The following is a 12649-nucleotide window of genomic DNA, read 5'->3' as shown; positions in this document are numbered from 1 at the left end:
TTTTTAACTGGTGAAGAGAGCCCGGGACTTCTCACCATCAAAGGAAGTGGAGCAGCCACAGGGTTAGCTTCAGGCTAAGTCCGGGTCTGGAACCCCATGTGTGTAAGAGAAGATCTGAAACTGGAGAGTCCAGAGCGGACACACCAGATGAGACCAAAGAGTGGGGAACTAAACTGGCAAGGAAGGGTGCAATGAAGTTGACTTTGCTCTTCAACCGCTGTGCTTTCTGAAGAGACTTGGGGTCCAGAGGGAGAAGAGGATAAGCATAAATTTCACTGGGGGCCAAGCTTGGACCAAAGCATCCCTAGGTGACTCCCTCCGGAGGGGAAATCAGGGCAAAAAAACTCACTGCACTTGGCGTTGGAAGGAGAGGCAAAAAGATCGAAGCAAGGATGACAGCATTTCTGAAAAGATCATGTTTGCCACTGAAGGATTCAGAGACCACAACAACAGATACGCAGGGGAGAAGCCCAAGATGTAGAGGGCCCTGTGCCAGACACCTCCAGGACTACGGACTCGTCATGGTTGGGTTTATGAAAAGACCATCCACCTCTCTGACGCAGGATCTCCATGATGTCTCTGAATGAGACATCATCAGGAGGTGATTTAGGGGACCCTTTCCCTCATCCAAGTCCGTATCTTCCTTGAGAGATTCTAAGGGGGAATCTAAGTGCCACTTGTTGCATGTATGCTTCTGAGGTGCCTCTTTGGTGGGGGTATTCCGGACAGGACTTTGTAGCTTCAAGGGGTTCCTGAAAAGGAACATCCTGGGGCAGTCTGGCAACAGGATGTCCCTGAAGAGGCAGGATGGATGACTCTGGCCCAATAACAGAAGGAGCAATGTAGGGCTCAGAGGATGGAAGTGTTAAAGTCCTTGATGGAGGCGAGAGGATCCTCGCCACCACCTCGAAGGCCGAAGGTGAGCAGACCCTGGAAGACAGCACCACTGGAGCTGAAGCCGCTGGCATCAGAGCCTCCGGGACAGTCATCCCTGGTACCGAAGGAGGAGTTGGAGCAGAGCTTCCCAGTGCCGAAACCTCGAGGGGAATAGACAGCTCCATAAGCCTAGCAGCCGACGCCAACCCCTCAGAACAGACACTGAAGCTACGGCTACGAGAGTCTGTAAGGCCCGACGACACCGGAGTTGAACTGCTCAAAGTAACCATCAGCGTAGAGGTACAAGTGACCATTGATGTTGACACCAACACTGGGAAACCTCAGTCCCAAGAACTCCGAAGCCAAAGTTTGGATCGGAGAATGAGAGACTGGGAAAAATCCAGGCTGCATGCTCACGGCTCTGGAGGGGGATGGAGCAGGCAAAACCCTAAGATGCATCTGAGCCTGAAGAAACTTCATCATCATCCTGTTCACCTTGGCTTCAGAGAGTCTCCCAGTGGACCAGATAGAGGACTCCAAAGACCCCAGCCTGGAATGATGCAGAGGAAAGGCAGGGATTGGAGACTTGGCATGGGAACTCTTCGGCTCTGGGGAGAAATGGGATGAACAGAGTTGAGAAGAACCCTGAACCACCATGGGCAGAGACTTAGTGGACAACTCGGCAGAGGAAGCCTGGTCAGGAGACCGCTTACAATGCCGCTCCCACTCTTTGTGTTTGGCCCTGTCCTCTACCCCAAGCTTCTTGGCGAGGGTTTGAGCCTCAATAGCATTGGAGGGACCCAGAAAATACTCAGAGGTCGAGGACAAAAGGCCCTTCAAAATCAGCTTATTCCTCCTGTTGATAAGGGTGCGTTGATTAAAACCCACGCATATCGAACAGGACGACTCCAGGGGGGGGGGGGCCACCCCTAAGCACACCAGGCACAGAATGCGGGCATCAGATGGAAGGATCTTATGCTCACACTCTGTATACTTTTTAAACCCAGATGGTTTAGGAAGGTCAACCACAGGGTAAACTCACACAAATACACTCACAAAAGAGAGAGAGAGAGACAAAGAAAAGAAAGGAAGACAGAACAGTTTTTTTTTTTAACGACCCGGAAAGTGCACCAACACAAAACAGAGAAGGATAGGATGAGGATAGAAGGAAATCAAGGAAAAACACCTACTTTAACTGAAAAACTCTCAGAAAACCCTCCTGGAGGAGCTCAGAAAATGCAGTCCCATGCTGCTCGAATGAGCAGCAAATGAGATCTGAAGGGAGGAGGAGCAGGGCATTATGGGTAGGGGAGCAGCTCAAACATCGGATCCGATGCTGGTGTATATAGCCAAGTCAGATCTGATCTCAGGTCTGAATCCCACAGGTTGAAGACCAAATGAAAACCAACTTCAGATTTATTTTTTTAATGCTCGGGTATCCTGATGTTTTTCTACTCTTTTTCTGTTTTCATCTAAAACAAAACATTTCATCAGGAACTTGAAGTATGAAACCACAACTAATACCACAAACCCTCAACAAGGTACAAGTTTACTAGGAATCAGAGTGCTTTTGTTCTCAAATACCATCCATGATCTTCATCAGAATAAAGTTACAGAAATATTCTTAACCTTAAACAGGGACATAAAATATGACACATGAAACACACAATAAAAACGTTATGATGCTCAAATCTAAAAGACAAAAATACTAAGCAGCCATTTAAAAAGTAAGCAATGATATCAAATATTTCATACTGACATCAAGATCTGGAATTTTTATGCTTTGATGCAGGAGTCCTTCCTTCTAAACACCACAGATCCATACAGAATAACTAAAGAGAATGCTCCCCAGAATCGGGATGGATAACCACAGGCTAAAAATGATAATACAGGTTACAGAAGTAGGTTACAAAATCTTCAGGATGCAATGTGATGGTCAATATAAAATACTTCGCTAGTTGAGGGAAAGCTCACCACCGACAGGGTTTCATGGGAGGTGCAGAAAACAGAACCTACTTTGACAAGGCCACTATACCAATTCTCTAAGGTATTCTTTACGGTGATGCATTTTTAGTGGTTGTGAAATGGCTAAAAACTTTTACCTCTTTACAGCTAAGTAGTCTGCCTGAAGCTTGGGGCAGTTATCACCAAACCATTCTCCAGGACAGTACAGGTAATACCACTCATCTCTGATAATGACTAGCAAGGATTTCTACTGTTCATGCCATGCGGGTGGTACACTAATCAGCAATATTCTTCAATAACAAGTAGCAAAAGCATACTTACACAGAAAGCACCTTTCTTCCACCGGTGACCCTTCAGTGTGCGATATAAGCGGCCAGCAAAGTAACCACCAAACACTCTAAAACAAACAATCACATTTCCAATTAACAGTATTACAAAAACTAGTCTCTCTGTCCATATAATTTCCAAAGCTAAAGGGCTTTTCAACTTTTCTTTCTTGACTGTCCGGATATTTTGTTAAATATTTTTTCTCTAAGATCACAAAATACCCACCAAATCAAATTATCTGTGAAAGTGCTTCTTGCAGTAGAGAAAAGACTTGAGATTCCCTTTTCTGCTATTTTCATATCTATTTTTTTTCTTTAATCACTACACTTAGGGATGTATGCAACTCCCTTTAAGCATATGCCATGGTAACACCTGCCAGGTTAGAACAGCATAGGTTAGACAGTCAAACTTATGACTTACTGGTCTGCTAGCTATACCACTCAGCTCAACTCCATATAAGAAGTGAGCACAATGTGCAATACAGGAAAACACAAACACCTGCTTAAAACAATCAAGGATACAGAAATCTATATTTGCCCGATTTACATGGAGCACTACCCATCATAAATGCTAGAGGAGGATGGTGACAGAGTAATAGGCACCTACTGTACAAATAAACTGCTACAGAGATAACATGGGTCTACCTGAGATGGTCGACAAGCCATTTGATCAACTTTTATTTGGTCGACAATTCATTTGGTCGACAGGCAGATTTGCCCCCTCCCCAATGTTGTGCAACCCTGGAGTTCATATATATAGTTTGGGGGGTGGGGGGCTTGCTTGTCGACCAAATGAACTGTCAACCAAATGAAAGTCGATCATTTGGCCTGTCGACCATGTGATAAGGATCCGATAACATATATATCCTGATTTCAAAAGCCTTTAGCAGTGAATAAATATGGAGAACTGCAAGCAGGGAAAATTAAACATGCAAGAACAGAGTCATAAAATGGTCAAAAGTTAACAGCTGAGAAAGTTGAATCCTGCAATAATAAGGTGCTAATGGAAGTCTAATTCTTGTAATCAGAGTCTGGGCAATAATGCTTGGCAGATGCATGAATGGGTAACCAACTCGCTGCAACACAAACATCTCAATGAGGGCATTTTTGAGGTAAATAATAAAAGCAACCATGTCTCTAGTGAGCAGTTTGACAATCAGCATTTTCCAAAAAATAGCTCACCACCCAACAGCAAAATACAATTCTGATAATCTGTATGGAAAGGGTTTGCTTATCTATTGATATCCCCTCTCTTTCTGTAGTGAAAGAGTACTCTACACTTGTGTAAAAATACTTACTACTAGCAAAGTCATTTAAAAAGAAAAATCCTAGCTACAGAACATTCACAAAATTAATGACAGTAGTAGGTGCCAGTCTTCTGATCAGATTCTGAACGTAGTCAGATATTCCTAGACCCTCCAAGCCATAGCAATCAGTCAGAATCCAGGCAGTAAAGGACAGTGTAACCTATAGCACCTTCCATTCTGGCACTTAAGTCGATAGGTACATTACCAACAAATGAACTTATAACCTAACCCAAAGAAAGTACAGTTGTGTTAGAAAATTACCATAAATGGAGACGCTGAAGTGATTTCACTGTTTCAGTCTTCACTTCTGGGATTCCTACCGGCTTGGCCCAGTATCTAAACCTCCACTGCACCCAAGCTCATCAGACATCCTTCTACTACTGCACAAAGACTTCTTTGGTATGAGGTGCATCCATCTACACCATCTTCCAATCTTTCCTGTTCCTGGCTAAAGCTAGGTAGAATGTCCCAGAGTCAAAGCCCAAGCAGACCAGATGGTAACAGCTGTGCACCACTACCACCCAGGGGTTTCCAATTTCTCTCGCCAAGTAGGGACTTCAAGTAAAACAGGGAGGGTTGCCTAACATGGGAAAAAGTGAACATACAGACAATAGGGCTAGGACGTCATTTCAACTCAGGAAAAAAAAAACACAGTAGAAGTGAAAAGAAAGAAGGGGCTAGATGGGGGTGAGCTGGACTGCAACAGTGGCTCTACTTGGCCATCTACATTTTTAACAACTGTACTATGCTCATCATAGCAGTCACTCCTGCAGTCTACACTTTTGGGAATATGCCCAAAGCATAAAGAGATAGGGCAGGTGGAGCCATGTAATCAGGAAACAAGCCTTGTAGGGCAGCAGAAGCAAATCTTGCCCTGACACTACAGGCTACCCTTAAGATAGTACCTAGAAAATGTGTGAAAAGAAGTTATAGTTGCTGCCTCCAGAAAGTACAGTTGTGTACACTTACCATAAATGTAGATGTTCGATTGTATTCACTGTTGCAGTCATCACATTTGGGTTATCCTGCCAGGGGTAGCCCTCAGTCGGCCTGAATACCAGAGGCTTAGTATTTCTGCATCGGTTGCTGTCACTCCATGACTGACGTCAGGTTGTCAGTGGTATAAAATCAGGCAGCAGATGCCATTACATCAGTTTTTCTTGCCCTAAATGTCAGGAGCCCCAAATAGGGAGCTACGTCATGGTGGAAGAACACCACCAGTAGAAAGTAAATACCAAAAATTCCCTACAAGGAGGGAGAGAGAGAGAGAGATAGAGACAGAGACAAGGGGGATGGGGGGAGGGAAACCAGGACTGCAACAGTGAATACACTCGAACATCTACATTTATGGTAACTGCACTATGTTCTTCGGGATTCACTGTTGCAGTCATCACATTTGGGTTGATTCCCAAAGTTGTAGAAAAGGGTGGAGGCAGTCAAGAAGACTGTGGTCTGACTAGGATGCACTGCAAGACTGAAGTGGCAAAGCCTGCTCTGAATTTGGAGAAGATAGGCAGGTGGTCATGCTTGGTGAAGGTATGAACAGATGTCCATGTTGCAGCCTCCAGGTGGAATGTGTCCTGACCCCATTTGGGGGTGGTTTCCCATGATGTTTGTAGCAGAAATGAATGCAGTGTGCTAACCATTTGGAGATTGTTTGGATATGGCCTTGCCTTCTGCCCCTGCAGCGAAACTGACTAGCAATTGATCAGTTTTTCTAAAAGAGTTAGTCCTGTCCAGGTAGAATCTTAGCTGTCTGTGCACATCTAGGGTGTGCAGAATCCTTTCCCCCTTGTTTTGTAAGTTAGGGAAAAAGGGCAAATGAATGGATTGGTTTAAAGCCACACTGGACACCACTTTAGGCATGAAGGATGGGTTAGTCCTGAGAGAGACCCTGCCAGCATGGAAAATGATGAAGGGCTCTACAGCCATAAGTGCTTGGAGCTTTGATACTCTTCTAGCTGAAGTGATGGCCAGAAGCAAGGTGGTCTTCCAAGAGAAATTTTAACTCTGCTGAAGCTGCAGGTTCAAAGGGAGGCAGGGTGAGCGTTTCCAACACAAAGTTAAGGTTCCAAGCTGGGGTAGGAGCTCTTCTGGGTGGCCTCAAGTTGTTAGCCCCTCTTAGGAACTGTTTGATGAGAGGGTGTGAGAAAAGAGGTGGCTCTTTGCTGAAATGAGCAGAGATGGCTGAAGCATGAATTTTAATAGAAGAGAAGGACAGACCCCTGTGTAGTAGGTCTGCCAGATAATCCTGGATGAGAGGTAGGGAGGACTGTTCCGTTCTGGCTCCCTTAGCCTGGATCCAGGTGCAAAACCTTTTCCACTTGTCAGCATAAGATTTTCCAGTGCTGGTTTGTCTGGCCTCACATATAACATCTAGAACTTGTTTGCTTAGACTGGCAGCTTGAGGAGAGGTCAGGGAATAAGCCAGGCTGCCAGCTTGAGGGTCTGCAACTGGGGATGCATGAATTCTCCATTCCTCTGGGTCAGGAGTATTGGAATCTGAGGAAGGTGGCAGGGGTCACAGCAGGGGCGTAACTACAAGAGGCGAAGTGAGGCAATTGCCTCAGGGCTCCAAGCAGCAGGGGGCGCTTTGGGCCGACAGATGTTGTCACGGATTGTACTTTGCTTATTTAGTAAATGTCCATCGGTAAGAATCCCAGTCTGCAGCCCTCCCACCTAGAAAAAAAACAAGAAAAGAAATGGAAACAAAATTTCATTCAGACTGCCTTTATCGGCAGTCCAATGCAAAGAAAAGGGTACCCAGCGACCTGTGCGGTCAACTACTGCACAGAACAGAGGAGCTCCAAACTGCTTCCCTTGCAGTCAGGGCCAATGAGGAGTGAGCTGAGAGCTCTCTCAGCTCAATTGCGCACGGGGCGTCGTAGAGCGATCGGGTTTCAGACATGGTCGACGGTCGCTGGCTTAGTTTCTTTGGCTGGATTATGAGGTTTAGGAGGGAACTCATGCTCTGCAGAGTGATATCCCTCTTGCATTTGGTTTATTTACACACAAGGGAAACAAATGTCGAGAGACATGTTACTGCTACAGTTAACAAAAGTTGAAACCGAGATCTCTGGATGACTGAGAGAAAACATTACATCAGTGGCCAGCAGTTGTATCCAGTTCCAGAAGGTGTTAAACCCAACCAAGGTAATTCTGTTACTGTTGTTGACTGAATGATGTCTCTTTTTATCAAATGTGATTTGACTGATTTAAAAAGCAAAACGGAACAGTTCTGTTAAGTGCTAGCTGATGAAGGAAGATTATTATTACCAATGTTTTGTAATCTGTCATATGCATACCTTACAAACACTGAAATATAATTCAATGAAATGGAACAGCTATTCAAAACAAGAGAAGAGCTTCAAGACAGGAATTAATTTGACTAAGCAAATGCGTTAACAATAGATGTGCTGTAAATATAACAGAAGCATAAGTAATTTACTGAGCTTCCAAAGCTTTTCAGTGACAGAATTTGCTCATACTGGTGTGTGATAGGTAACCACACTCCTCAAAAGCCAAGCAGCACCAGAGTTTGTAGCTGCAAGTTAGCATAATAGTCTCACTGCCATAGTGAGTCACTAACAATGACAAGGAGTACACATGTACTCCTCTCAGGATGGTCTAGAATATTTTTTAAATGTTTTTAATTGGTCCCGCTTCTGGTGAATTTCCACTTTGTACCATTCAATATGTAGTTATGTATTATTTGCACATCGTTATCGTTTAATACATTTATTACATTTTATGCTTTATGGCTGTCAACTCAGCATTGTATAATGGCATTCCGGATGTGGTATTTTATTATTGTCACAGAGTCATTGTTTTGTGTAGTTGCCAAGTTTGTGTGTGAGAGTTATTGTATTCCTTGTGCTGAACTGAGTGCACCTAGCCATCTGGAAGGCACCACTGGGTATTTTGTTTGGTTTTACTGCATTATATATATATATATATATATATATATATATATATATATATATATATATATATATGGATTCACTTTATAACCTCGAAATGCTGAAATATCGAATTTCAGTATCTCGAGACTATAAAACGAATCCACAAAACACTGACAAACAAAACCAAACCACATAACCGAAAACACTGCACACACTACACTAAACATACAACACAACAACCACATCACAACATAAACAAAAACAACACACATACACACCTCACACACAGGGCAAGCCCCTGCACCCCATGAGGGGGGCATAGCTGCCCCCACACCCCCTACTTATATATACTAACTCCAAGATCGCACAAACATAACACAAAAGCTCACTCACACACACACATTCTCCAATCCCTCACACACACTCTAACTCCCACTCAAAACCCTTACAAAACACTCACTTACCTGACATAACACCTACATCCAAACACGGCACCATGCACCAACAAAACACAAACCCAACATTCATAACCGAATTTGACATATTTATTATGAACTATTTTTAACATTCGACTTTATAGCTTGAGATACTGGTCCAGGATAGTTTGTTTTAGAATCCAACCATTTTGTATTATGACTTGGTGCATATATATAAAACTATATGATGAAGTCTCAAAATTCACTTATTTATTAATTAATTACTTAATTAATTACATTTGTTAACTGGGAAAGTCTGATGGGGCTAGGAGCCCGTTTTAGCGGAGAAAAGCTCCAAAAGACAGTACAATTATATTGTGTTGAATATGAACAGCAGTATTCAGTCTACAGTATTGATTATGAACATTAAAAAAACACTCAATATAGTACAGAATTTAGGATAGCACAAAAACATAGTATATACAAATTTCATATTGCATGTATAACATCACATTCACAAAGTAGTTTTATAATTAGACAAACACAAATAGATGTATAGAATTGTCAGACCCATATAGACCAAAATATAATAAATTTAAAAGCAAGCCACCCTGGTGGTCCACCAATTAAAATTAAATCTTCAGTAAAAGAAAAACATGTTGACCTTAAGTTGCTTCGGTTATTTCATACAATATTAAGATATAAAACAAGTCTTTAATGCAACTATTAGTAGGAAGTTATAAAGCATTTTTTGTGCTACTATATGTGATTTCTTTGGCTTCGGTCATCTCGATGGCTTGGGTTCCGGGGGGGGGGGATGTTGGGGCACCTAGGGAAAGTTTGCCTCAGGGCGCTTCTAACGTAGTTACGCCACTGGGTCACAGGGTGCGCAGCAGTGGGTACACCAGTGCTGTCATGGCCTATCTGTGGCAATCAGGATTGTCCTCAGTTTTTCTTCCCTTATTTTGAGCAGTACCATTGAAATGAGTGGTAGAGGGGGAAATGCTTAGACCGAGAGGTTTACCCACTGGAAGGATAGAGTATCCACTTTCCAGGCCTTGCTGTGAGGTTCCCTGGAGCAGAATTTGTTGAGCTGATGATTGGAGTGGGAGGGTAAAGAGGGCGACCTGCGGGGTGCCCCATTTCTGGGTTACAAGGGTGACGGTTCTGTGGTCTAGCTGCCACTCGTGTGATCTAACAGGTTTCTGCTTAAGGTGTCTGCCAGAGAGTTTAGAGAGCCTGGCAGGAACTGTGCTAACAGGTGTAGTTGCATGGCTGAGGCAGTGTGCCAAAGGGTCATCGCAAGCCTGCACAGAGGATAAGAGAGTTCCCTCCCCTGCTTGTTGATATACCACATCACTGTGGTGTTGTCCATTTTGATCAGTAGGGACCCCGGGGAGAGTAGGGGTCTGAAAGCTGTCAGGGTTTGCTGAACAGCTAACATCTCTTTTTGGTTAATGTGTATATGTATTTGATTTGGGCTCCATTGGTCCTGAATGCACCTACCGTCTAGGTGAACCCCCCCGGGCATAGTCTGATGCGTGTGTGGTGAGGGTCTGGGTGGCGTGGCGTTGTGAGAAGGAAGTCCCTTGTGGTAGCATGCTGCTGCCCACCAAAGAAAAGCTTTCCTTAGACAAGGTATTATTGGTGTAAGAGTTTCCAGGTCTTGAGAGTGCTGACACCAAAGGCTTTTAGGTACCATTGTAGTTTCCTCATATGCAGTCTGGCATATGGAATGAGTGGACTGCAAGAGGCCATGAATCCTACAGCATGCAGGATTTTTCTTGCGGATAACTAGGTCCAGGTGGCTAGTTGAGAGAGATAGGCTTGTTTTTCTGGAGTAAGGAATGCCATCTGGGGATGCTGTGTCCAGATTTGCTCCCAGGAAAACAATTTTGTGTGTGAGGACTAGTTTGGATTACTTTTCATTGATAGCATACCCCAGGGAGGTTAGTAGGTCCTTTACAAATATCAGGTGCTGTAGCAGCTTTTCCTGTCTGCCTGAATCAGGCAGTCGTCTAAGTATGGGCGAATTTGAATATTTCTTTGTCTGCAAAAAGCAATGGCGGGAGCCATTTTGTGAAAACTCTGGGAGCAGTGGATAAGCCAAAGGGAAGCGCAAAGAACTGAAAGTGCATTGATCCTGCCCTAAAACCAAGGTATTTTCTGCAGGACTCCCTGACTGGGATGTGTAGGTAGGCCTCTTTTAGGTCTAGGGTGGCTAACCAAGCATCCTTGGACAGCATAGGTAGAAGCTGCTGGAGGGTGAGCATTTTGAATTTTGGTATCACCAGAAAGGTGTTTAGAATGGATAGATTGAGGATGGGGCACCATGTGCCATCTTTTCTGGGTACCAGGAAGTATCTGGAGTAGAAACCTTGGCCTATCTGTTCTGCAGGAACATGCTGTACTGCCTTCATAGAGAGCAGGGAAAGGACTTGCTTTTTGGCCCCTGCCCACTGGTTTAGGGGAAGATCTGGGAACCCTTTTGGGGTTGGCAGTGTGTGGAAATAAAATTTATATCCCTGGGACACATGTTGAGGGCCCAGCAGTCATTGGTAATGGTGGCCCAGTTGCTTGCATGGAAGGAGAGTTTTCCTCCTAAGGGTATGAGCAGGTGGGCAGAGGGAGGGGGTGGAAGTGAAAAGTCACTGAGTTCTTACCATAAGGGGGTGGCTTTTCACTTCCTGATTTTGAAGAGGAGGAACTCCACTGCTGAGATCTCTGCATTCCCTGAGGCTGTTGTCTTGGGGGGGGGGGGGGCTGGCCTGGCGGGGGCAAGAAAGGACCAGTGCTTGGAGGGGAAATGCCTACTGAACCTCAGTGGCTGGACCTGTAAGAAGTCTTTAACTGTCTGCATAGATTTAGCTTTTTATTCCATCTTTTTCAAGACTTCTTCTGCCTTGGTTCCAAATAAGTTGTCTTTGTGCAAGGGTGCGTCCAATAATTTGGATTTGACAAGGTCTGTCAAGGTCTGTTCCTTAAGCCAAGCATGCCTTCTAAGGACAGAACCAGTGACTGCTGCCCTGAAAGATGCTTCTAGGGTGTCAAAACCACATTGTAAGATGTGCTTAGTTACTTGCCTCGCAGAATGCATGAACTCTTTTAACTCTATTTTCTGCACAAGCAGGAAAAGAAGATATTTTTTGCTTGAGAAGTTCCAGGGTATGTTGCTGATATTTCAAGCATGTGGAACTGACAATTTAATGCTCTAATAGCAAGAGTAGCAGTGGTGTACACTTTTTTACCCATCTGTCTAATGCTCGGGAATCCCTGTCTGAGGGGGTGGGATTCTTAGCTGAAGTTGCTTTCCTTTAGGTTCGTGAGAGATGACCTCGGGGTCAGCAGTAGGATTTCTGAAAAGAAATGAGAGTCAGGGACTCTCTAATACCGGTCAGGTTTCCTGGGAGCAGGAGGGAGAGTGTCAGGAGTCAGACTGGATTCCATAAAAAATCATCCATAACATCCAGGACAGGAGGAATGGCCAGAGGACTGTGCTGTGGAAGATCAAAGAATTTCCTGAGTCTCTTTTTTGACTGAGGATAGTCCTGACATTCCCATTGGAAATGCTCCCTTAAAGTAATAGGGTTTCCTCAAAGGAAAAGTCTTCGGGTGGAGAGGCTGAAGGGATGGATTCCGCTGCATCAGAATCCTCATAAGCAGAAAAGGGGTTGCATATCTTCATATTCAGATGCATCAGAGTCATCGGACTCCTGTTCAGACTGGGGACAAGTCTATTTCTCTTGGAAGGGGTAGCCTGGCTTCCCCTAATAAGCATTATAATGTCTTCCGCCATTTTAAACATTTGAGACTGAGGCAAGGAAGCAGGTGCCTGAGCTTGGGTCGTGGTTTTTTGG

General features: G+C 44.2%; 1 protein-coding gene across 1 annotated transcript in view; it reads right to left on the bottom strand.

Annotated features, from left to right (window-relative positions):
- TM9SF4 (transmembrane 9 superfamily member 4) overlaps positions 1-12649 on the bottom strand; it is a gene marked incomplete in the record, with an annotated part of 2004758 nt that overhangs the window by 914289 nt on the left and 1077820 nt on the right. The window contains 1 exon segment of the mRNA XM_044090345.1: positions 3163-3238. Coding sequence (XP_043946280.1) covers positions 3163-3238 — 76 coding nt within the window.

This window comes from Protopterus annectens, chromosome 12.part0 (assembly GCF_019279795.1).
Source record: "Protopterus annectens isolate FY-2018-M chromosome 12.part0, PAN1.0, whole genome shotgun sequence".
Classification (NCBI taxonomy): Eukaryota; Metazoa; Chordata; order Ceratodontiformes; family Protopteridae; genus Protopterus; species Protopterus annectens.
This window is presented reverse-complemented; position numbering and strand designations above follow the sequence as displayed.